This window comes from Xiphophorus couchianus, chromosome 8, assembly GCF_001444195.1.
Source record: "Xiphophorus couchianus chromosome 8, X_couchianus-1.0, whole genome shotgun sequence".
Taxonomy (NCBI): domain Eukaryota; kingdom Metazoa; phylum Chordata; class Actinopteri; order Cyprinodontiformes; family Poeciliidae; genus Xiphophorus; species Xiphophorus couchianus.
The window spans coordinates 25,246,839-25,272,937 of NC_040235.1; the positions used below are offsets into that span (position 1 = coordinate 25,246,839).

The 26,099-nt window shown below is 40.3% G+C and overlaps 2 protein-coding genes across 5 annotated transcripts in view; both read right to left on the minus strand.

The window, feature by feature from the left end:
• Window positions 1-2,138, minus strand: part of pitpnm2 (phosphatidylinositol transfer protein, membrane-associated 2) — a 75,512-nt gene extending 73,374 nt beyond the window's left edge. The window contains exon 1 of one of the 2 annotated variants that reach the window (XM_028025188.1): window positions 1,913-2,138. The gene's annotated coding sequence lies outside the window, so the exon portion shown is untranslated. Of the gene's footprint in view, window positions 1-1,864 lie in introns of both variants that reach the window. The other variant, XM_028025187.1, reaches the window with a different exon arrangement.
• A 636-nt stretch (window positions 2,139-2,774) lies between these two features.
• Window positions 2,775-24,392, minus strand: mphosph9 (M-phase phosphoprotein 9). 3 transcript variants are annotated; one of them, XM_028025943.1, is made up of 24 exons: window positions 24,281-24,392; window positions 23,336-23,607; window positions 21,467-21,614; window positions 19,180-19,269; window positions 18,596-19,092; window positions 17,719-17,869; window positions 17,528-17,600; window positions 16,441-16,544; window positions 15,591-15,707; window positions 15,042-15,478; window positions 13,904-14,053; window positions 13,605-13,692; window positions 13,210-13,425; window positions 12,056-12,103; window positions 11,809-11,873; window positions 10,934-11,035; window positions 9,913-10,134; window positions 8,181-8,335; window positions 6,844-7,116; window positions 5,983-6,106; window positions 5,418-5,503; window positions 4,970-5,169; window positions 4,656-4,724; window positions 2,775-3,650 (listed from the first exon to the last, which is right to left on the minus strand). In XM_028025943.1, the coding sequence occupies exons 2-24, from the start codon at window positions 23,569-23,571 to the stop codon at window positions 3,549-3,551; spliced, it is 3,753 nt and encodes a 1,250-aa protein (XP_027881744.1). In that variant the 5' UTR covers window positions 23,572-23,607; window positions 24,281-24,392; the 3' UTR covers window positions 2,775-3,548. The 3 variants fall into 3 exon arrangements, with proteins under 3 accessions (XP_027881744.1, XP_027881743.1, XP_027881742.1); XM_028025942.1 differs by having other exon boundaries at window positions 15,591-15,704; window positions 17,719-17,872; XM_028025941.1 differs by having other exon boundaries at window positions 17,719-17,872.
• Between the last annotated feature and the right edge of the window lie 1,707 nt (window positions 24,393-26,099).

Consider the following 26,099-nt stretch of genomic DNA (forward strand, 5'->3'; position numbering starts at 1 on the left):
CAAGACAAGAAGTCCACAGAAAAATCCCTTGATGTCCTGCTAACCTGCATTGCCAGCTATATAGACAGGGGTGTGCTTTTCCAAACCAAGTCCAATCAGCTGAATTTACCACAGGTGGACTCCAGTTTGGAAAACAAAATGCTCCACCTAAAAAGCAACGTTTTTAAAATACAACTATTTATTACAAATAGTCTGACATTAAGGCAATATTATTCCTTTCTTCATCCACTTCCATTGGCTTGTCTGTTTCACTATCTACAGTAGGGTTCATCTTCTGCTGAACAGTTCATAGACCACGAGACTACACAGGTTGCCTTGCGGTCTATGAACCATCTGCGAATTGCTGTGATTCCTAGCACTTCACTGGCATTTAGGGCTTTCCAAGTATTGTGTATGTTTCCTGGAAAATGTTGGCTTCTCCGAAGCGTCTTCCTGAATAAGTTAAGAGGCGGTGTCGGATTACACAAACAGCTTCTGCTGCGTTTTCACCTTTAGATTCTAGTAGCTTTAATGGCAGGAGTGTGCAAGAGTCAGATGAGGCGACATGTTTCTAAGCAGTGAGTAAAACAGAAAAATATTTCTATGATTTATTTATTAAGTAAAAGTTTTATAACGTAGTTGCATAATAAATGCATCCCGGAAGCAAACACAGTGCATCCTAAAATTGATAAATTTCTCTTCTTTTTTTTTTTTTCTAAAACATTTCAAACCCTTTAGTATGAAACTGAGCTCCGGTGGATCCTGTTTCCACCGCACCATGAAGTCAAATGAAGACTTTAGAGACTGGATTGCACCAAGGCACAAATCTGGGGGAAAGACGCAGAAATACTGAAGAGATAAACGTCCAAAAAAAAGCCAACATGGTCTTTGCTATTAATAGTTAGTAAAAGTTTTAAATCACTAGAACCATCAGGATGCTAGACCAAATTTTGCATCTTATCCAAAGAGGTGACAAAGAACCCAATAGTCACTAAGGTGGAGCTCCATCGTTCTCCTGTGGAGACAGAAGCACTTTGAAGGCTAACAATAGCTAATGTAGTCCAACTACCAGACCGTTTTGGTAGAGTGCTCAGATGGATCTGATAGTCAACTTGAATTTTGCAGAAACGCAGGAAAGGATCCCCAACTCCCGTCCTGCAACCGTCATGTGAATTGTCAAATGACTCAGGTATCTCCTTTACACTTTGCACAGGCCTAGTAATTAATTATCCATTATATTCAAATGTGCCGACACACTGATTCATCTAAAACGTTGCAGAAGAAGAGCTCCCTGTGAACTGGAGTTAAAAGACGTCTGCCTTAGAGATGGTTAGATTAGTAGAAACAAAATTCTTTGCTCAGAGAAACAAAATCAGTGGGGATGGGGGACGCCGGGAGCCCAGGGCGCCAAACAGGCTAAAACCGCCTCTGATAGTGGCACTAGTGAAAAACACCCATAAGCTGATGATACAGTTTGACTAATTTTTCCAACACTGTGACCCAGAGCACACAGAAAGATGGTTCAGAAGAAGCATCCCAGATCCAGACACCTGAGCACTATTATGACCAAAAATTTAAAATAATCTCCTCAACCACTACAGTAAAATCTTCAAAGTTGCACACAAAAGCCCCAAAAGAGGCGTCGAAACATCTCCTTCTATTCCCTCAGTAACAGATCCGCAGCAGTGCAGTCATCTGCAGCTGCAGGTCAGCCAGATTTCTGAACTCTCCACCGGTCAGCTGTTGTGCTCACCATGTGACCAACGCTGCCACAAATAAATGCCTAACCACGGAGCAGCAGCGTCTGCATTGTGCTCCTAATTAAAGAGAGACAGCAGAGGTTGATTAGCAGTGGAAAGGGCTGTGTTAAAGTAAGACCACCAACCTACAGGAAGCTCCTCAGCGCTCAGCCGGTCACGTCGAGAGGACAAACCTGCTGCCAGGTGATGTTTGTATCCAACAGTGGAAGTTGCGCATCCTGCTGCTGCCGCCTCCCCGCAGCGTTCGGTCCCCCCGGTTGGTGTCCGCCTGTCGGAGGCCTCGTCGCGGCCTCACCGCCTCCTCCACCGCGGCGCCCAGCTGCTTTGTCCGGGTCTCCGCCCTAAGAACCGGCCGAATATAACAACCTGATGTTTACACCGTCACAGCAAAGCGCAGGAGCTGCCGCCTCCTGTAAGAGAAGGGAAGAGCGCCCCCTGCTGACACACGGGCGCATGTTTGTGAAGCCATCTTACAGTGGAAAAACATTCTGTACAAAAAAAATCAGCTCATTCATTTAATATACAGCAATATTAACCAATATAATAAAAATAATAAATATACTACTAGATTAACAGTTGGCCTAAATAAATATTGTGAAGAAAAAATTTTTATTTTTCAAATGCATATATTAAAAAAAGTTTGTTAGCACAGGTACTTTATTTAGAAATGTTTGTTTTTGAGGAATACAGTTTAGTGATCATTTCATAATTACTTTATTAATGTGGCCTGATGTCAGGCCAATTAAATCAACAATTTGATCAGTGCATGTTAAAAGATGAAATATTGCCCTTTTTTTTAACATTTATTTTGTTTTGATTCATTTTTGTCCTGTACCCCCATGAAGAAACGCTGCTTAGCAAAGTAGCCAATAATGGGGTACAACATACTCACAATTCATTGCTAAAGTAAATCTTTGCAGGTCACCGGGCCCCGGTTGGCCCCCCCATCTAGATCCGCCCATGCCTCGAACTGGAGACGGCGCTTTGACAACAGTAATGCATCATTCTGAGCTTATAAACGAAATGAGTGCCAACTCTACTTCTATAAAAGAAGTTTATTGTGCAGTAGCATTACAGGTCCATTGGAAACATGTCATTGTAGGAAATTTGACATGGAGGAAAGGAAACAGTGCAAGGACTCCATGCACAGTGGAAACAGATGGAGAATCTGAGTGAAAAGGTTGGATGCTGGTTTGACTGACTGGTTGATCTGCTGCTGCAGAAATGAAGTCATTCAGGAAATAAAGCAACAACAACAACAAAAAAGGGTTTTTCATTCAAGTAAACACAGATTTCCTTCAAGTTCAAAAGGTTTGGCCCAAAACGAAATGTACAGACAATTAAGAAAAAAGCAACAACTGATATGTAAAAACATGAATGTAATGTTAATAACATGTAATAATTGTACAATTATCAACAATTTTTTAAAAAAAAGGCAGTGATGTTTTGTGCATGAATATCTAGTGAATGTGTCTTCACATCTTAACCCTTAAACTCAAGCTAATTTTAAAATCTCTTCTTCATTGTGGTAAAACATCACATTATTTTTTTCTCGTGACTAAAAAAGTAAATGACTTTACAAATCTGTGCTTTACTAAAAAATAAAATATATTCCAAAAAAATGCTCCGATATTTTCCCCGACACGTAAAAAAATATCCCAGAGTATTGTTCGATCATACGTATAAAAACATGGTGGGCGTGTTCGATGTACAGGTGAGATCATGGCAAGGCGATTCTTCAGAAGACAATCAGTGCCGTTTGTCGAGCCGAGACACCGAGCTGTGGCAGAGGTCAGAGGTCGGAGGTCGCTATGTGTGGGCAGAAGAGCGGAGGACATGGAATCGCTTCAGAGTCATCCGGATGGATCCCAGCTCGCGGTTCAGTCTCTCCAGACGATTCTCTAAGGCCACCTGATAGAAGAAAATAGCAAAATATTTGAAGTAACAGTTTCAACCCATAAAGGAAAACGGTAAACATTGTCTGTTCAGTCTTGTCACAACAGAACATTTTGCTGAACAATAAACTGTTCCAGTAATTATTGCAATAAATGATAATATTGTTCTTTTGAGACCATTTTCAAGTATTGACAATGACATAATACAATAAATCTAATATTGTCAGGTTTCACCTTAAGTGTCAATAGAGAGTTTCTCCAGGTTTCAACAACTCAAATTTAAGACTTTGAAATTAAGACCTGTCTCCACAGATATAGGGGTGGAAACTTGCGTGGGTGACATCATGCTGCAGGTGGGTCTATAGTTTAAAATAACATTTGGAGCTCATTTCAGAATATTGTGATATGTATCGTGATATAGCAAAAATATATTGGGACATTAGATTTTCCTCACGTCCCCCAGCCCTAGTCTGAGTTCTACTCAAACTTTTGCCTGACAGAAAAGTCCTACGACAAAAAAAACAACAAATAAAAAATGCATTGAATATGTGAGATTAAATAGTCCTCTCAATATAAAATTTAAGACTTATAAATAACGTATTTAAGGCCAACTTGGTTTTTCAAAAATGAATTGAAGACATTTTAAGACATTAATTTAGTTACATGAACTTTTTAAGCAGACATGGGCACCCAATATATCAATTCTCAGAATAAATAGATTAGATTCGTTTTAACATATTTGAGAGTGGCAATATATTTTATTATTGTGACTAAGATTTTATGACACATTTAATATTGTGTATAATGTTGCACAATACTGATGATTAAATTGTTCTTGTGGGATTTTCAGTCTTATCCATATGCTTAAGCAAGAAAACCCTTAAGTGAAATATTTCACTTATTGCTTCAATATGCTAATAGTTTCTAATGTTATTTTTAATATAATAAAACAGGAAATGAACTTTGTTTTGAAATGACAGGTCAGGAGTAATCAGTTTATAATTGTTTTCTGGTATCTCACCTCATCTAATCGGGTCTGTAGGCTCACTCTGCCACCTGCTCCAGGCATCCTGCTCAAAGCTGCCTCAATCTGCGCGAACACACACACACACACACACCCACACACACACACACACACCACAAATACACTGATAAAGCAGTGAACACGCTGAAACTCATTAGATCAGAATAAAGGCAGGAGGAGGGATTGAAATGAGTGACCCTATAAGCCTCTTATGTAACCGGCTGAACGCGTGGTTAGAGCTGCACCTTTAAATTTATCCTTCTGACTTTAAAAAATAAAGAAACTAAGATGCATCAGACTCTGCAACACACCTGCAGTTTCTCCTGCGTCAGCTCATCAAACAGTCTTTCAGCCTCAGTCAGTGACTGGGTTCTGTCCGGGGCCAGCAGAGCCGGGTCCACTGAGGGGTCCGGCTGCTCAGGACCGCCGCCGTCTCTCTGCTGCTCCCAGCCCAGCTGGGCGCTTCTGTCCAGTGGCTCCATGCGGCCGCAGGGCTCCGGCTCCTGACGCTCTGAGAAAAAAAAAAAAACAGAAGAAGAATCTACATTTATAATCAGACACAAATATTAGGTTTTCAGAAAGTGCGGAGTTCCAAATTATTAAAGGTTTCGTTTCTCAAACAAGGAGTAAAATCAAAACTAACTTAGATGTTTTCTAAAATAAATAAACATGCCCAGAATACAATGGTAGAAAAAACCCCAAAAAAGCACTAAGCTAGCGTGTCCCGGCCACCAGGGTTTTCAGGATTTTGTGCGTTACCTTTCTCTTCTGCTGATGTGAAGTGGAGTCTCTTCCTGGGACTGCTGCTGTGGAATGAGTGCCGTCTCCTGTCAGCGTGTCCGTCGCTGTGCGGACAGACCACAACCAGACAGTTTCAGTGAGTGTGTCTAGAAGCACACCTTTACTGACAGACAGGAACAGAACGCTAACAGTATTTACAGCCATTTCATGATAACTTATTTGTGGACTAACCAGACAAAATGTGTTAGAAAGGGCAGCAGTCTATTACCTTCTGGTCAAATGCAACATCCCAGGCTTTATGGAATGAAACCAACTGTTTTTGGGTTGGAATGTAGAAATGACAAAACAGCATCTTTTGTTAACTTGTTTATTTTAAATGTTGCTATAAACCCGAACTGTTCTTTACATTAAATAAAGTTCCTTAAAAAACTAAAATTAAACTGCAGCTGTCTTCATTTTGTGTCATATCATGACGTTGCACTCTTTCTGTCATCCTCTACCGCCCCCTACAGCTCACAGCGTTTATGGGTTTGCAACAAAAGAATTCGCCCCGGAATCGCCTGCACGAGGTTTCATTTCTCACCTTTGGAGGTGCAGGTGCTCTTCTCTTGGCATCAGGTGGCCAAAAGCAGTGGAGTAGTTCTCAGTGGGGCAGCGTTTAGGGCTGGACATGGCAGACAGGGGCGTGAGTAACGTCTCCCTCTTGGCTAAAAAGAAGAAGAAAGGAAGGTGGAGATGTCATGACTGCCATACAAACATACAGATTTGGATAAATGTCACATTGTGTAGTAAGACAAGGTTTCTGAACGTTTCACCAACTTAAATTAAAGACCGTTTATGGCCATTTTGAACAAAATAAGACCTGAATCACGACAAATGTACAACAGAAAATTGCATATCCTGCCAATAAATTTGTTCATATTGACGGTAGCTGCAGCAAAGCTAGCTAGCAATGGTATATTAGCTGCTTGTTTTTATTTTAAGTCTTTATTAGCAATCATCAAAATACTGGCATAATACAAACAAAAAAACATCCTATGTTGAATTTTATACATAAAAAGAACCGAGAACATAAAGAGGTTACAAGATTTTACATTTGTGTAATAAATTTACAGTATTTTTTGGATTACTGGATAAAGCAATGACATGATATTACCAATTCAAGTCTTTCATGAAAATGGAGAATAAAGGTCTGTTAGTACTGAACTTTGCGATATTAGCAGCTAGCTAACGGCAGCGTCAACAGCCTTGAGTCACAGAATGCAGTGAAGACGCCTGCGTGTGACTAAAATTTAAGACCACCACAAAATTTAAGACCTGTGATTATCACACTTAAGGCCAAAATACACCTAATTTTTTAATTATTATTATTAAAGACATTTTAAGGCCTTGGCAAATAAATTTAAGACTTTTTAAGGGTGAACGAGTCCCTGTAAAAACTTACTTGGAGTCGCAGTAGGGATGTTTCTATGAGCTGCAGGTGGCAGTGAGGAGGACCTGTGGCCCTCGGGGGACAGACTCCTCTGGGCCCTCAGCAGGGCTGCAGTCCTGTCCGCTGTGCCGCAACTTCTCGGGCCCCCGCCGTCGGCCCCCGTAGCTGCCGCTCCTCCTGGTTTTGCGGCCTCCGTCTCGTCCAGCACCAGATCGGGTCGCTTCCGGACCGGCTCTTTGTGTTTCCGCTCCACAAACCCAACGGTGGCCCTCTGATGGCCGACCCCTGCAGACACATAAATTAATTAAATTCTACAGACCGAGCAGGTAGCAGCTGTGTTTGTTTGTGTTTAAGTGAAATAGTAATTGTGCAAAAATACTGTTGGAAATATTTGGTGCATTTCAGGATGAAAAATGAACAAAGTGCCTCCAAGACAGTTGTACTTCTATTTGTATGTGGAAAAATACGGGAAGTCACATTGTTTCCAGTGACTTTAAAACTTTCCGTTTTTTTAACTACAATGTATTTTAATTAGATGTTATGTGACAAGCCATCAAAAAAGTGGCTCAATATTTTTTTTTTTAACCAGTGAAAACCTGAAATGTGCTTTGTGCATTTCTCTTTTGGGATCTCCGCAATTTTTGTGAATTTATAGTCGTTTGCTTATGCAAAACAGCTGAAGTTCAGTCAGATGGGACGCATAGCATGCATGAATGTCAGTTTTCAAGTCTTCCCATTGATTCTCAATTGCATTTAGGACAGGACTTTGACTAGGCCAAGAGCCTGCTACTTGCAGCTCCAGAGCTATAGCTGGCTCTTAATACCTTTGGACAAGATTGATTAAGAATGGAGCAACGTTTGAACGTTTAAAGATAATAAACAAATGCTAGTTTGAATTGTTTTTTGTTTTTTTTATGTGCGTAGTGTAAGGAATATTTATCAGAAGTACTTTTTTTGAACATATCTGAACATTTTATTGAAAGAAAAAATGTATTCTTTTCATGTAAACTTCATTTTATTTTAAAACATAAAAACAAAAATAAAAATTGTTTTTCTTACATCTAAAACTCCAAACAAATTTCCCAGAGTAGGTGTTGTAAAAAAAAAAAAGAAAGAAGCTATTTGGTATAAGTAAGTAGTTCAAAACTGATGAAATAAATCAGTGGTTCTTTAAAGATGACAACAACATTCCTGTTGTAGATATTTGATCTTTTTCTTGAAGGTGACGTAATATTTGTGTTTCTAAACGAGTTCTATTCCACTGGGCTGAGGGAGAAAATGCCTCTTTGGGTTGTAAAGGTGGCAGACCCCTGAGGGTCCCTGTGCAGCTGTGAGAATGTGGGGCTCACATGGGGCCCGGGTCTCCGTGGCTCTGGTCTCCTCCAGCTCGATCAGGGCCCTCATCATGGGCGTCAGGGGGCTGGAGCCGTCTCTCCGACCGGTGCTCTGCCCCTGCTGTCTGCTCTGAGGCAGCGTCTGCTCGCACTCGGGTGGAGACGCACACCTGCACACCAGAAAGCGAACCGTTCACGCTCACGCTCGCGTCTGGCTTTAAAAGCCGTGCTCCCGACTCTAAACACACTAGGGGTTGAACGACTACATATTTTTTAAGGTCGACTACATCATGATAATAGTCGAGTCGATGTCGACTAGTCGCGGTGACGTCATAGTGACGTAAGCGCAAAAACCCTTCACAACTACTTGGAGGCTTTATTAGCTATTTTCACGGCAAATATTGACCTCCCCACCCTCCACACACACACACACTCTCTCCCCTTCTCCTGCTTTTACTAAGTCTATTATGGAGATTCTTCGTGAGCAGCGGGGAAAAGTTTGTTGCACAAAGTCGGGTCTGACTTTTTTTTTTCTAAACACCGGCTGATGCTGATGATCTCTGGATAGTTACTATAGGAGTCAAATGATCACACTGACTACATGGTGCTTTTGGAACATCACAAGCCAAACTTGTTATGAACGGATCCCGTTTGGTTACAGCTGAATTCAACGAAACCACCTGCTTCTCCTCCGCCCGATGCGCGGCAGGCAGGAAGCTCTGCTGACTCAGCAGATTGAACGATTTAAGATATTTTCTAGTCAACGTCAACATGATAAAAGTCGAGTCGATGTCGAGTTGACTAGTCGTTGTGACGTCATAGCAACGCAAGACGCAAAGCTTTGGAGTAACGTACAGGCTTTATTACCCGTTTTCACGGAAAAATACGGCATTTACACAGAACAGCAACAAGTGAAACAACAAAACATCGGGATAGTTTATGATAAATAATAAGTTGCTGGGAAACCAACATTCAAAAGGAAACGCACATCTTTTAGATGGCATGTAAAAACAATAAAAAGAGGTGGCACGGGGGCCGGGGGGGCCGGAGTGGGGGAGGGGGGTAAATAAAGTTCACTCGCTGTCAATATTCTCTTCGCTAAGAGTTGTTGAGGTTTTTTCTTGGTTGACATGTAGGAAAACAAGGGCATCAACATGAGCCGGATGAAGGCTTGCCCGCTTTCTCGTAATGGTATTCCCAGCGAGAGAGAAAATCCTCTCGCTGGGAGTGCTGGTTGCCGGAACAGCTAAATATTTTCTGCTGAGGTTTGCCAGACGGGGAAATCTGCCCTGGTTGCTGGCCCACCACTGCAGCGGGTTCGCCATGGTGGGGATCTGCGGTAGCGAAAAAAAATCAAGGATTTCTTCGGCAGCAGTGGTGCTGTGTGTGTAATGTATTAGTTAGATCGTCGTGACAAAGACACTCGCGAGCCGGCTATAGTGACATCCTTAGCGGGAAGGGGGCGAGTTTTAGACGGCTCGTGTTTTGTAGTGGACTGCAGCTGCAACTCCATCTCCTTTTAAAAACACTGTAAAACCACAAATATGCATCCATCTACATATCATTTAAACTAATGTATTAACTTATTTTTCTTGTGTCTTGTGACGTATACTGTGCTGTCAGATCAGCACAGGCTGTCACCACCGGCAATCACATGACTGCGACTAGTCGACATGAAATGTAAAAACTCGCGAGACGTCCTAGAGTCGACTAGTCGACTAATTGGTTCAACCCCTAAAACACACACCTCCAGCTGCCGGTTCCAGAAGAAGAGGCGTCCGCAGAGCTGCCGGTTCCAGACGACTGGTCGTTTATCGGGTAAGGTGATCGCTTGTGAGTGTTTGATTGGCTGGTTTGAGTTAGCTGAGAGTTTCTGCCGCCGTTCAACTGGTCAGACCTCCTCCAGGTGACGTCCGGCTCTACTTTACCTTTGCTGGGCGACAGCAGCAAGTCAGGATGGTGGAAGAGACTGCAGACATATTCAGGACAGTAATTCACTGTAGTTAGTATCACTTGTTACAAAAACAGTAACAGTAAAAACTGAAATCTCATTTTCCCATGTTGAAGTATTTAGTTATACATCAGAGAACTGTGAAGAGCAAAAGGAAATTATAGCTTTTAATTGAAAATTATGAAAATATCTGGTTTCAAAATTTTGCCTTTTAATCAAACGTTATTACAAAGTTGTGCAGTTTGAATATCGAGCACTTTTAAGGTCTATTTAGAGAAATCAAGCACTTTCTAAACCTTGAAAACACCCAACTGAAATTCAAACATTTTCAAAGATTTTAAGAAAACCCAGTTGCTCCCACTTTGCTCTAACTGCTCAACAACCCTCGTTGACATGGTGAACAACAATGAGCTCCTACAAACGAGTCATCCGATTCCATGACAATGTCTGGGGAAACAGTCTATATGCCCATTTTTAAAATTCTTATAAACCCAAGGCTTGGGATCAAACGGAAAGAACCTGGTAAACCCAACAAAAGCATGGCTCTTCACATACGCTGACGTAATAACTTTCTTCCACTTCACAAAACGCATCACTCTGCTTTGGTCTATTACATAAATCACAAATAAAATACACTTACTGCTCATCTATTTCAGCAAAGTGGAAGCGACAGAGTTTGAATGTTACAAAACACAGTTTGCAACGTGACAAACTGTGTTGTATGGGAGGTTATTTGTGCAGAAGTGTTACAAACGTTTCTCCTCTCAGACACTAAACCGCTGCGGCTTTAACTGTGAACAACATCTAAAGAGCTCACCCTGCCCCTGAAGGTTGTGCGTTACTGTGGGGGGCGAAGCGGATCCTGGCCTGGTTCTCGTGCTCCAGCTGCATCACCTGGGACTCCAGCTTTGAGATGACTCTAGGAGAGATTTAGAGAGGTGGACATGGTCATTGGATACAGCAGGAGACACCCGCAGGTAATGGGAAATGACGCAAGTAAGAGTAGAAAAGTATTTGGTAAAAAGGATACCCCAGTACTGATTAAATGGTTAAAATGTTAAAAAATCAATCAAATTTTTGAAAAACGTTTTTGCGCTAGGTTGAGATGGTTTTTTTGATTTTATTGAAATGAATGAAATTTGCAAAACTGCAATGCAAACTATTTTCATGTCCTACAAGTCATGTGATCAACAACTGCATGTTACTACTGGAGGAAACAACAAAGAAGACAACAGGAAGTAGTAGTAGAATTAATTTTTAATGAATTATCATGTGAACAAACTTACTGATTTTCAACATGAGCGGAAATTGACAAAGTTTTGCAAACATTTGTAATGGAAATGCAGCTAAAATCAGGCAAAAGAGACACTTTTCCAAATCAGTTTCTTTCAATATAAAATTTATGAAACCTTAATGAAACCTACAAATGTGTGTCTGGTGATTATGTTTGGTTAAAACATTATTGTTCTTCATTTCATCTAAATTATGGCTGACAGAAGTTACTCACAGGGGATAGAGTATACAGAAATGTTACCTGAGTAAGAGCAGCGAAACGGCATAATACAATTACTCAAGTAAAAGTAAAAACACTACTAAAAGTACATTTTTTCCAAAAAGTTACTCAAGTAAATGTAGCTGGTTGGATTATATATATATGTTTAAAAGTTACAAAATCTAACCAGCAAGTGTTACCTCTTCAGCTCAGATATCTGATCGTTTGCATCGACTAGCTTGCTCTCTGCTGACACCAGTTTGTTCTGTAAAAACAAAACAAACAGCAACATTATGGCAATAAACATCAACTATTATTATTAGTCCTGTCTTACTTATGGGGTTGATGCCAATATTTTAAAAACAACAAAAAAAGGCAAATATTGGCTGATACTGAGGTTAATGAAGATGTGACACAATGTTGCAATACCAGAGGAAATGATTTTACCTTTGCTGCTTCGTGTTCCTTCGTCAGAGAGTCGTATTCCTTGAGTAGCTGAGGGGCAAAAAGTGAAGCGTTGTAAATTATGGCTGCCAGTTAACATAGTTGCACAAAAAGAGCTATTAAATTCTTCCACTGGTGTAAAAACTTTGTCATTTTTTTCCTGTCCTTATCAAACATTTCTTATTCAGGGTCTCATGAGTAGCAGCAATTTGATACTATAATATTTTGACTATGACTTTAACATGTTAATGACATTTTTAATACGCTAAAAACTTTCAAAACTATGAATCACTTTTTTTCTGCATACAAAGTCCCAAAGAGGAATCTTTGTATTCGCATGTTTCTGGTACGCCAATAAATCTGATGCGCAAGCGACCTTCAATAAAACAACAGCCATGGAAAGCAGCTCCTCTTGGCCCATAAGGGGTTAATATTTACACCAGTCTGATAGTTGAGTGACCTACATAACAAATAGAAAACAATATGTTCATTTATCAAGGCTGTGCAATGTGACCTTAAAGATTTATCACGATACTTTGTGGTATTATTGCAATAGTGATGAAAGTGACCATAAGAACTACTTATTACTTCTTTTTCTAGGTATTGCTGTGCCTGCATAGAGTCACAACCACACAGTTACATCAACCATAAACCCACAAAAAAACTAACCCATTTATATGTAAGATGCTTCTTTAGGACACCAGTCACACAAAGAAGTGTGATTTGTATCACTGAACTTCACACAGTAACTGTATTTAATCTTATTTTCAAATTTATTGATATTTATTGATGCTCTGACTGAACACACAGTGAAATTTCTTTTCTTTTAGAAAAATTAAAAATTACCACAACATGGCGGGTTTGTTTTTTGAAACAAATTCTGATATTTAGATGAAATATCAGAATTCTTGTCATAACAAAAAAATTATCACAATAATAAATGATAAAACAATACAATAAATGCCCACCTTTTATATTTACTCAATAATGTAGAAGAAAAAAAGGTATTTGATTTGAAAATGTTTATTTTGTTGCTAGATATAGTTTACAATTCAATGTGAGTCATTTCGATTAATTAACCCTGCAGTTAACTCAATTAGAAGTTTGCTACTACTTTTTACATGATATTTGATCTTTATGGACTCTCTCAGACTCACATCCTGCAGCATCTTGTACTCCCTCTCCCTCCTGGCCTCCTTGTCGTCTGCCTCCCAGCAGGCTTTCTGCGCCGCCTCCTCCAGCTGACGCACGCGGCTCTTTAAGCGCGCGGCCAGGCCGTCTTTCTCTTTGGCCGAGCGTTTGCTTTCTTCCAGCCGCTGCTGCAGAGAGTTCACGGCGGCTCCGGCCACGGCGTAGCGCTCCGGCCACTCAGCCTGCAATTACAAAGTCACTCGTATTCAAAAGCTGCCCAAAAACGATGCCTGAACATCGGTGTAGCTTCCTCTGTTCGGCCTGCTAGCTTCTTGCTATCTCTCCGTTGCTTGTTTAGGAAATTATCATAAGTTCCCTCAAGGTAATGAGCTGCAAATTTTGCATAAAAATGTGCAGATACCAGGTGTTTCTCCAGCAAGATGTTTGTTGCCTCTAGTTCCTGAATGCGACCTGTTGCTTCAGCCAGAGCTTTTTCTAGATGTTTGCACCTGTAGATAAACAAATGGAGGAATAAAATGAATCTAAACTGTGAACATTTATCATTAACATTGCTAATCCCTCTTTGCATGTTCTCAAATGTATGTAAAAAAAAACTTCTACGTTTGGCTTTTGCTCGTTTTTCTGGTTATTTTACGTTTCTGGTGACTTTATCTGGTTTGCAACAAGGCAAAGAACACAGCCATGTGAATGACTGCAAACCTTTCTGTAAGGGCCTGATTGCTCTTCTCTAAGTCCTGGGGCAGATCGCGGAGTTTGAGTTTGTCTCGCAGGATCCGAATCTCAGACTCGTAGTAGGCTTTCAGATCAGCGACGTGTCGTGAGTGTTTCTCTCTGAGGTTCTGCCGCAGTCTGGGGAAAAAAGGGAAGAAACAAAGGAAACTTAAGACACTTTCACGTTACAACAAGGTGCAAAACTTATTAAAGCAACAACAAAAAAAGAATCTTTGCAACAAATTTTGTACCCAGTTAAACCAGAAACCTTCATGTTATAACAAGACGAGTTTTATGTCTCACAATAACAAGAAATGTTTTTGTTATAATGAGATGCAGAACTCGTAAAAACAAGAAAACTGTTAAGTTTTATATCTCGCTTTAACGAGAAACTTCTTTATATTAAGATTTTTAAAAATGCTCCTCTGACAGTTTACAAACTTAAAAAGGCAAAAGAAGGGCTCACTCTGACCTTTTTCATTTAAATGAGACACATTTTGGTTATAACAAAATACAAAACTCGTCAAAATGAGAAAACCTTCTTGTTTTAACGAATTTTGTATCTCGTTACATCCAGAAACTCTCATGGTATAATAACATAAAACTTCTGAAACCAAGAAACTTTCTTGTTTTAATAAAATACACACCTCTGACATATTTAGGTTATAATGAGACAGAAAGCTCATTATCATGACAATGTTTTCTCATTTTAACGAGTTTTGTCTCATACCCAGAAACCTTCACATTATGAAATATAAAACTCGTAAAAATGAGACACTCTCATTTTAGCAAGATATTTCTCACTGTGATGAGAAACGTTTTGCTCTAGCAAAAATATGAAAATACACCCGTGACAGTTTACATTCATAAAAAGGAATTCCCCTGATGTTTCTGATTTAAAAATGGGAACATATTTTGATTGTAACAAGATATAAAACTTGGACAAACAAGAAATTTTCTCGTTTCAGCGAGACGAGTTTTATCGCTATAACAACAAACATTTTTTCTACAGCAAGTTACAAATATACGCTCCTCTGATTGTTTACAATTTTAGTGTAACCTGTGGGACTGCTGAAATCAGGCGGAGTGAATATTGTCTACAAGGCGTCTGTAACATCAGACTCACAGAGACAGGACGACGGGGTCCTCCAGAGACGAAGCTCTGTCCATGTGAGGACTGGCTGACGGCGGCTGCCCGGCTCCAGGGGCGGCGCCGGGCTTCAGGGTGCCGGTGTGAGTGCGGCTCCCCTCTTCCTCGCTGGTTAACGGCGCACTGCGCTGCTGGCTGCTTTCTCTGACCGCCAGTGACGGATTTCCTCGGGAACTTTGCGTCTTAGCGGGAGGTTGTCCAGCAGCTGAAGTGCTGGACGTGTCAGAGACGCAGTCGGTGTCTCCAGGATGGGGGCTGCCCTCCACCATGCTGTCGGGGGTCATGGAGGTCCCCAGTCTGGGGTAGGGGTGGGGCGGAGGAGCAAACGACGGGCTGCTGAAGTGAGAAGGTGAAGTGAAGCCAGACGTTCGATCTGACTGCTGCGTTCCGGCCGCCGGATCCAACGTCAGCACCTTAGCAACGGAGATATGATGTTAGCAACGGAGCGAGTCAGAGAGTTTTCTACAAAAGCCAAATGTTAGAAGAGGTAAGAAAAGATTTGGGTCTCTGAATGAAAAGACAAACCTGTGGTGATAGAAGGCTGGACGCGACAGAACCTTCCCAGTCGGTTTGTTTACAATCTTTATGCTTGTTCTGGTAGATTTCTCTGAGGGACAGCCGCGGCTCCTGGGACGGAGTCTGCTGGAGACACAGAACGATCCTCAGCTGTTACTTCAACTCGACTTTTTCACAAAAACATCATCATTGCAACATTTTTACATCCCTTACAGATCTGACTTCCATGAATCTGGGGGCAATAAACTGAGTAAAAACATATGAAAAGTTTTGAAGTGCTATAGACCACACTAATTACCTTTATTTCATTTGTTTAGCTACAAAACCAGATGTAGTGATGATTATTTAATTTCCCTCTGGGATTAATAAAGTATTTTTGAATTTGAATTGAATTGAATCATTGTCTTCTGTTAGCAATTGCTACATGAAAATTTGCAAGAAAAAATACCTTGGAAATTTCTGAGTTTCAAAAGTTGATCTTTTTCCTTTTTACTTTTGAAACTCTGAGATTTTCAAGTTTTTCAAAGATTTCAGTTTTTTCTCCAAAATTTTCAACTTTTCAAACTTTTCTTGCCTCTCCCCCAGTTTTTCTATGTACAATGGCCCTAATACGTCATGATGCATAGAGCTGATGTAGCGATCTGAATCTTCTTTATCTGAAGGTGTGTGAAGGTGTGTTTTAGCGCCACCTTCTGACTGGTACTATTATTGTCCCTGTCAGCACATGCAGTCAACATCTGAGCGTCATGCGGCTCTTTTAAGGGGCAGAAACAGATGACAACGTTTACGTCGCGTAGGACAGCAGGGCGGATCGGGAGGTTTGAATTTGGTCCAATGTGACTCAGCTGGTGTTACTCACAAGACTCATGGAAGCCTCTTGCAGAAGGAGGTACGCTCCGCTGTCAAAGCTGTCCGGAAGGGGCCGATACAGATCGCACTCGTTCAGACGCCAGTAAGTCAGACCTGAGACAGACACAATGAAACATCTGTAGAGCACTTTTTGACATTATTCACCCATTCATTTGCATGTTTATGTCGGTGTAAGCCACGTGTGTCGCCAAATTACACAGTTCAATTCTGCAAAAATTCACGCAAAATCAACAGACCTCCACATTACTTCGTGGTAATGTGAGCTCCTCACGTTTTTCTGCAAGAACGGTTAAAAATGTTTGAGCTTAAGTGATGATAACTCCAACCTGCAGGCGGCAGTACTTTCTTTTACAACACTGTTACTTAATATCTAGTTGTAGTCCACAATCGATACGGCAAGCAACAAAAAGTCACATTTAACGTCGCGCATAGGCACAAATATTGCAAAATTCCTTGCAAATATATATTTTTTAAATGTCAGAAAAATCTTTTACAAATTCTGAACAGACTGAACAATGTGAAAAAATTTTCAATATTATTTTATTTTTAAGAAGTACTTATCGAATGCCGATTATTATTCATGGAGTCTGCAGGAGATAGAACAATCCTTTTAATTCAATGAGGAATTAGATGAATTAATTCGTCATTAGTTGACAAATTAATTAGCTGACTGGCCAGAATAAATTCTGGCACAACCGGCCCTTTAAGAAGATTTATGACCTCTATTTGGCCCAAAATGAGAAAGAGTTTGACCTCCTGGTGTAGGCCAGTCTAAAGTACTGAGCCATACTATAAACCGTAAATACAGTGAGGACACTGAGCATCACTGCTGATCTGAAGAGTCACACTGCTACTGCTGCTCTCTACTGACCTATAATACGATCATAAATGAGATTTTATTCAGTGTCAAAGACTGCTTTTAGAATCAAATCAAAACTATTACTATCGGACAGTGTGAAATATTATTATGGTCGCCTCATCTTCTGTATCAATAACTACAGAAGATAAAAACTAAAGTGCATAGATTCCTTTGGCCTTGTCTTTTCTTCTTTTTTTTATCGAAGTCTGTGAATTACCTGAAGCCTCTGACATCAGGCTGTCACTGCGCCGCAGCGGGAAAGAGCTGGATGACAGCCCAGCCGATCGATGCTGAAATGGAGATACGTGGATGGAGCAAGAAAATACGGTTAGAACAACCAAAGCGGACAATGAGCTAAAAACAAAACCGCTACAAATGTTAGTCCTAGAAGGTGAGCTGTTGAAGTACCTGGTCGTGTGAATCTGGTTTCTCCAGCAGACTCTGCTTGCTGTGAGGTAACTCCTGGTAGTCTGGGGTTTGTGCTGTGCCGAGTCCTGCCTTAGTCTTCCTGGGTCGGAGTTTCTGCCTCTGGGCCCAGGAGGTCAGCTGCTGGGTGCTGCTGCTGCCAAAACAACGGAAAATACGTTTGTTTTTTTTTACCCCTCCAGGGGGTCTTTTTGTGGGCTCTAGAGTCCCTTTTTCATGAAGTAGGCTGACAGGAAAGGGGGAAGAAGAGAGGGGAAGACATGCGGTAAACGTCGCCGGGTCCGGGAGTCGAACCCGCGACAGCCGCGTCGAGGACTTGAGGCCTCCAAATGTGGGTCGCGCTAACCCCTGCGCCACCACGGCACGCCCAAATACGTTTTATTTTTAACAAAAAACATACAATTCATTCATTCTCTATTTCCTCAATCTGACAAATAAAAGATGAATTCCATAAAATGATGCAGGTAAAACAGCAACACGTTGATATAATAGTTTGTGGCACAGTCTGTGATAAACCCAACTTCAATCAGTTCCAGTTATTAGCATAAAGAAACCTGCCCACATTCAGCCAGTGGAGCTTATGCATCCTGTGGTCATTGACTGGCCGCCACAGTTGGAAGCTGCAGCTCATAGGCGGAGCTTCGTCTTTGGAGGCGGGTCTAGGTTCCCTCAACCGTTTTGCACAGCTGAATGATTGCCACGGGACATTAAAGGATTCAAACATGCATTAAAGACTCAAAGCAACACTCCAGGAGTGTTTTTGGTGAGAGAATAACAGTGATGTAACCCAGGGCCTTAATCTCAAAAACGCTGACTTTCCATAAGGCTGCCCGTTTAACAGGTTAAAGTTTGGACATACCTGGACGTTTTCTGCTGGTACACAAATGGAATAGGTTCATTGACGGCGTTGGGCCGCTCACTGGAGAAGTCCTGCTGGTACTCTGCCAGGGTCGTCTGTATGTCTTCCTGGAGGACGCTGGTCCATCCGTGCTTCCGCCCTCCGTCGCCATTCTCCCCATCTTCATCAGGAGTCACCCTGGGCTCGAAGCCAGTTTCCCACAGCGTTCCATAGCCACTGCTGAGCACCGTGGTGGTCCGCTCCTCCGCCTGGTTGACGGTCTCCAGCCAGGGAGGCGGAGGGGACGGGGTGCTAAAGGGCGTGAGGACGGGGGCTCCCAAGCTCTCGTTGTCACTCGGCACGTTTTTGGGAAGCGGACGTTCACTGGAGATGATGGAGAAGATGTTTTTAGCGTCTGGGGACGTTTTGGTGACGGAGGGGAACTCCGTTTGCGGCTGACCGCTGCTGGTTTGGCGGTTCTGGAGCTGAACCAGGGCCTTAATCTCATCCTGAATCAACTAAACAAAATAAAAAAACAAGATATTTAAAAGGAGAAGAAAAAAATGTCATCACATGAAAGAACTCGAATGCATATGTTTGCTTACCTGTATTTGGCACTGATATTGTTCTTGCTGAGCAAGTATTTGCTCTTGGTATTGCTTTTCAACCAGCTGAAACAAATGCAACCATCGATCCTGATGAAGACAAAAACAGTTTGACAAACGATCAGTTTGTAACTTGAACTTTTAAATGGTTAATCCTGTTTAGTTTCCTAACTTCACAGGTGCACAGCTTCTAAAGGTTAGTAATCAGAAGTTTTCCCTTGTAATATTTTAAGTTGCCACTTCATCCAAATGTAATAAAAAAAATTTAAAAAAATGTCCGGCAAACATTGTTAGAAGCCATACTGTAAGGAGCAACTATTGCAATGTAACAAAAAACCAGTTAGAATTCAATTATTTGGAAGAAGCAGAAAAATCTGATACGGGTGTTTGTTTTCTATGACGGAGGAGAACGTTTCTGCTGAAAAACTCAAAAATTTGCTGATTAGATCTCAGGAATTGTCTTGAAAATCAAGGAAATTTCTGAGTTTGAAAAGTCAAAAAAAAATTGCAAGAAAAAACTCATTTTGAGATTAACCTCAGAAATGTTCAAGAAAAACAACACGTGAAAATTTCAGAATTTCTAAAGTCAGAAATTTTAAGTTTTTTTCCAGGAGAATTTCTGAGATTAATTTCAAGACTTTTTTTTTCTTGCAAATGCAAAATTTCTGCTTTTTTTCCTAATGAATTTTCAACTTTTGGGGCTCATAAATTTCCTTGATTTTTAAAAAAAATATCTGTGATTAATCTCAAATTTTTTTTGTGTTTTGGCAGAAATTTGCTCTCCCCCCCGCTCTACAATGGCCTTCATAACCCATCATAGTTTTCACACACGAACACTGAGGAAGTCATTTGGATTAAAAATCTCCAAAGCTGCTATTCACATTACAAAGATCTCTCAGCCAGAAAAATGCACTGTAAGATTTCTCTGTTTCTGAAAGCAGGTGTTGGGACTCTTCGTTTTGTGTTCATATTAATTAATGTAATGTATTTGAATTCCTCTGCAATATTAGCAAATCCTGGATCTTGTACACATGTTATTAGAAGGCTGGGTAAAAGAACTTCATTTATTTTTGAAAACACCCCTCCTCTGCAAAGTTTCTTTTATCTTGTATTTACTGGTGGCTCCAGTAAAAATAAATTAAAACAGATAAGAGTCAACAAAAAAAACATGTAAAGCAACCATGTAAAGGATTGTGTTATAATTGTTAGAAACATGCAGCAGACTAAATGTGATTTGTTTTCAGAAATAACACCAGTTCACATGATGCATCCTTCTTGACTGTAAGACCATGAACATGTTAGAACAGTCATCCTTCCACACAATTTTACCTTATGGCTTGGATATCAGCCGTTCATTGAAGAATCTAGCTGAGGAATCATCGTGTTAAGTAATGCGACACAAAATACACACTAAAAAAAGTTTAAAAATCAAACATTTACTTAAGAGACAGAAAAAAATAAAACTCATGCAAGTGCACCGTATAAATAAATCGCAATATGTCTCTCAGGTTTTCTTCAAAGTATATTATTTAAAGTGTATTTTTCTGATAGAAAAGATGCCCATCAACAATAGGAACCCAATACCAGGTATGCATGACTTTGTAGCGTATATAAAAGCAGAATGTAACTGATCATTTCTTAAGAAAAAATTAAATACGTCTGATATTAATATGTCAAATGAATGTTTAACACAGAAAAAAAAAGATGGAGTAAGCGTTGCTACTTCCCCCAAAGAGCTGGAATGCAGTGGAAGTGAGTGTGTTTCATGAGAGGAAACAGGGCAAAAGGGCAGATTTCCATGGTTCCCCTGGACTTTGATGTGGATTGTTTACCAAATAATGAAAAGCAATCATATCAGTGGCAAAATCATAGAGCAAAAATGTGGGTTATGGATGAGCTCCATTAGCAGCTCGTTCCCACAGACACCGTGTTTAAAGGGATAGTGAACCTGCTGAGAACAAACACTTCAGGTTGAACCGAATTGCGTCAGTGTTTCCCCTGCGCATCACTTGCTGCGTATGACAAGATCAGCTGCAGTGTGGTGCTGTGCCAGTACTATGGGCTCTCTGCAGGTGTGTGTGTGTGTGTGTGTCTGCAGAACTGACAGGTGCGATCCGCAGAAAAAACTAAAAGTGACAGCTCAGAGATGAGGCTGTCAGCTGCAGAAAAACAACTGCTAAAGCAGCAATTCCTGGCTTCACTTCGGACAGCACCGGCGTGTGCTTAGGATCTCATTTACATACGGTCTGTGTAGTTTTATCTTTCAGGCTGTGTGATTAACTCCCACCTCACAGTCCTTCCAGATCTCAGGGTCTGTTTCTCCGCTGCTCTGAATTTCCTGCACTAAGGCCCTCAGGGTCTCCAGGGAGCTCGGGTTGATGAACGGCAGGGTCTTCCCATGCTCAAATGCTTCGTCTGTGCTCAGACACAGGTTCCTACGACAACATTGCACTGAAATTACTTATAAGATACGGGCAAACAATGTAAAAGAGAGACCAAGGCTTTTCTTGTATCATTTTTCTTTGCAAAATGATACAAAAAATAAAAAAGGCAAAGAAGATTTTAAGAAAAGAAAAATATTACAACAGTAGGCAAGATATGATGTCTTATAATTAAGAGTCTCACTTAGTATGAATATTTAAAAACTGTTACACCAACACTTAGTGTAGTATATATCAAAACATCGCTCAATCAAGAAAATACGACTGTCTATTGAAAAAAAAAGGAGAGTAAGTCTTTTCCAAAAAAATCTCAGATATTTTTCTAGAAAAAACCCTAAATAATTCAGAAAAAAACTTTGAAATTTGTGTTTTAAAAGTAATACATTTTCTACAAAAATAATTTTTAAAAACTTTCAAATGTCTTAGCCTCAAATGTCTACATTTCTATTTACTTTTGACACTCAGAGACTTCCAAGGTTTTTTTCTTGAATATATTTGAAATTAATCTCAAAATGGAATTTTTTTTCTTTTCAAACTCACTTTCTTGGCAGAAATATATATATACCAAAAAACTATGTGTGACAATACATACGTATACATATATACTAGTATTACTGGTGCAGGTAAAAAAAATCTAGAATGAATATACAAATATTAACGTATTGCTAAATGTACATAAGAGGCACATATAAAAGCAATATTGAACCGTTTATGACAGTCAGTAATAATATTGAACCTAGCTTTCTCAGACAGTCTGAGTGTGAGGATTACTGGTGATGAGCAATCAGGTGGCCAATGGGAGGTCTCTATTATTACACCATCTCATCTCACAATTATATGCTATTTTGTGCTTACATTTCACATAAAGCACCAAAAAATAAATAAATAAATCAAACGTCTACGGTTTGCATTGTGGCAAGATGAGAAAATGTTCAAATTGTATAAATACTATTCCAAGGCGCTTTAGTTGATATCAGATCATTTTTGTTGATTTTTTTTTTTTTTTTTTTAAACAGCTGCAGTTTCAAATCCCGCTTCGCGGCTCACGCTACAGTTTACAACATGACTTTCATTTCCTTCCTTACAAATGAACGCAGCTCATGACGTTTTCCGACAAGATTAATAAGAAATAGGAAATAAATGGCAATAAGAAATAAATCCATTAATCTCATGGTAAATTAAAACTAGCTCAATCATTTCCATTTGTGTGATTTATTGTTTTTCTGTTTTCTCTCTTTCAATCAAAACTTGGATTTGGTGCTTTGGTGGTCTTCTTCTTTTTTTCTTTTTTTTTGAAGAACAATTTTGTTTACAGCAACTTCATAATTCATTTTATTTGTTGTTTTGTTTCTTTATTTTGGATACTGAAAATGTCTTCCCGTTCCAATGTTAAAAGCTTATTGATCTTTAAATATATAAGTTCTTTTATTATTACCAATACACTATTGTATAATACCGTTATCTCAAAACAACAATGTCACGGTTTATCGCATCAACTTCTGGGACGATCTACTGTCCAGCAAAAGGTGTTATTGTGACAGGCCTGACCAGAACATCTGAATACTTGAACATAAACGCAGCTTATATCCGAAAATGCATCTTTTACACATTAACTGTCAAGTCTCAATTTTTCACGCAGAGCACGGTGTGTGTGTGTGTGTGTGTGTGTGTGTGTGTGTGTGTGTGTGTGTGTGTGTGTGTGTGTGTGGCAGCACCTGATCCTGTTGCATGCCGGTGTGATGTCCACATGCCTGCTCTCCACGGCGCCTCCCGTAGTCTGGGAGACGGTGTGCCTCTCCTCCAGGACGGCCAGGCCCGAGGCTGACGTCCCCTCCGAGGACACCAGGGAGGTCTCGCTCTCCTTTCCTCCATCTCCGTCGGCGCTGGCGTGGCAGTGGCTCAGAGCCCCCGAGCTGGACACATCCTCGGAGATACTGTCATCCGTGGACATGTTTACGGGCCCATCTGGAGGGGGTCTCTCTGACAGCTGGGAGCCAAAACAAAGAGTGCTGAGTTGGAGAGTGAGTGTCTGCAGGCGCTGCACAGCTGTGGCAACAGTGCCAAGAAAAGCCTCTGTAACCTCGGTTGAGGTGGGCACTATCATCCCAGAGTCACTATTCAGCAGCGATATTTACACGTAACATGTCCGGTGAACATGTATTAAAACAAACAGCAATAAATAAATAAATAAAATGACGTTCAGGTGTCAGTGTGACGCATTAGCATCAATCCCTGTGTTTTAAGGATCAGGGGTTACGTTTCCTTTAATTGAAGATACAGCCTGAATGCAGCATGTTTTAATTAATGTGCGGCTAATTAAATTAGCAGAAACAGTTAGCGCGGAAGAGGCAGGCAATATCACAAATATTAATGGGAGCAACATTAGCTTTCAGAGCTGTGATGTCTGTAGCACCAACACTTGAAGTTGCCAGTCCTGAATCTGTTCGAAAGAGTTTATCTGCTGCAGCTAACAACACCTGCAACTAACGAGCCTTTCGGATGGTTAGCCAGTTAGCTCAGTTTGGCTAAGTTGGTGTATTACAGGTTAAGAAACACAGAGACAAGCAGGACAGGACTAATAGTAGTATTCAACTGCAAACCGCGTCACAACACCAGGCAGTGTGGCTAGTACAGCTTACACCAATTAATAGTTAACCTACCGGTTGGTTTCTAATGTTATTATATCCATATTTCTCTGAGAGAAGTCGGACTCGCTAACTGTGAGCTGGTTGGCTGCTGCACTGCAGTGTTCGCTGTCCGCTGAACGTTTACAGCCCCCAACCCCATTGGTCAGAATGAGATCTGAAATACAGACGTGTGATTGGTTCGTATTTTCACATTTTATTTCTATTGGTCGAGGGAGAAGATAAGGAGTGTATAAATGACAGGCCAACCTGACAGGCGGACAGCTCCAGCAAAAGGTTGCTAGAATCTTATTTTGACGAGTAGCTGTTATTTATATTGTTTTATGCAGATCCTAAAAACACTGCTTATGAATTCTGATGGAGTTTTGATGTCCCACCAAAAGAAATGTTTTACTCTTACAATTTTTAAGTTTTCAGGCGCTGCCCAGATCATATTAATGTTTTCCTTTCAACATCTTCATTTGCAATTATTCCCCTTCTCCTAATTCCCCCATAATTTCAAGAAAGGTTACCATACACTGAATAAAAAAAAATAAAATAAATAAATATATATATATATATATATATATATATATATATATATAGTGACAATGCCAGGCCTGTATGTGGCAGTGTAATGCAGTTAGTAACATCAAAAAAAAAAAAAAAAACCAAAAGAGGCAATCAACATGCATTTGAATTTGCTGCTGGGTTTGAGGGTTAGCTTAAAAGTGGGAATACGACCTGACCATGTTCAGAAATTAAAGTATTACTTTATGTATACTTAAAGTATTATGCAAACTGAACAATTGGAATTGGAGAAGACAATTCTCCAATGGTATTGGACATTAGTCCAATACCATTTTGGACTAATGTCCAATATAGTATTTTCAAAAATATTCAACCATTTGAAACCAAATAATAGGCATCTAAAGCTCAGAGCCCAACGCTACTTCCGTGGTAAAGAAAGCAGTCCATGCGGTGGAGCTGCGGTGGAGCGCGCGACCCATGTGCAGCAGCCATCACAGGTTCGAGTCCCGGCCAGATGACCTTTGCCGCTTCCCCCTCTCTCACAACCCTTTTTCTTGTCTGACCACTCTCAAATAAAGAGTCGCTAAAACCTTCAAAAGAAAAATAATGCTAATAATGTCCAACTAACTGCTGATAGCTTAATTTAGAGATTGGCCTTCAAGCTAACATTAACAATGAGGGGAGATGACAATGTCCTTGGAATACACAATGGACACATGTTGAATGCCTATTGATTTGATGGTAAGGAAAAGACCAACTGGACCCACATGGGTCCTGGATGTGCTATACAAACTGAAATGATTTTCTTAAATGCTACACTGAAACCCAACTGACTGCGTTGATGTGGCTTGTGTACGGCAAACCCAAGGCGACATTCAACAAGAAGCCTTTTGTGAGTCCAGGCCACAAATACAAATGGGTCCCACATATTGGTTTTTGATTTTACGGAATTTGTGCCTTGGATAAGAACTTTTTTTTTTTATAAAATACTACAGTGCTCAGTATTGTGGCACACCAATATTTCCAAAATAGCATTGAGCAAAAACAAAAAAATCAATTTGCAGTAATGGATACTTTCTTTAGTTGTCATGTTGGGGTTATGTTTTATCAAAATGAAATGCTGCACAATTTTGCCTGAATGTTAAAAGTGAGATTTGACTTAAGGTTACACTCAATGTGAGAAACATTTTAAATCCATTACAAGAGTTTAATACATGATGTTAGGGGCAAAGGGGGTGATTTAGGAAAAAGTTTTTACATCCGTAGTACATGAGTAAAATTAAGCAGAAGTATCAAAAGTACAAGACAAGTTACTATCAAAGTT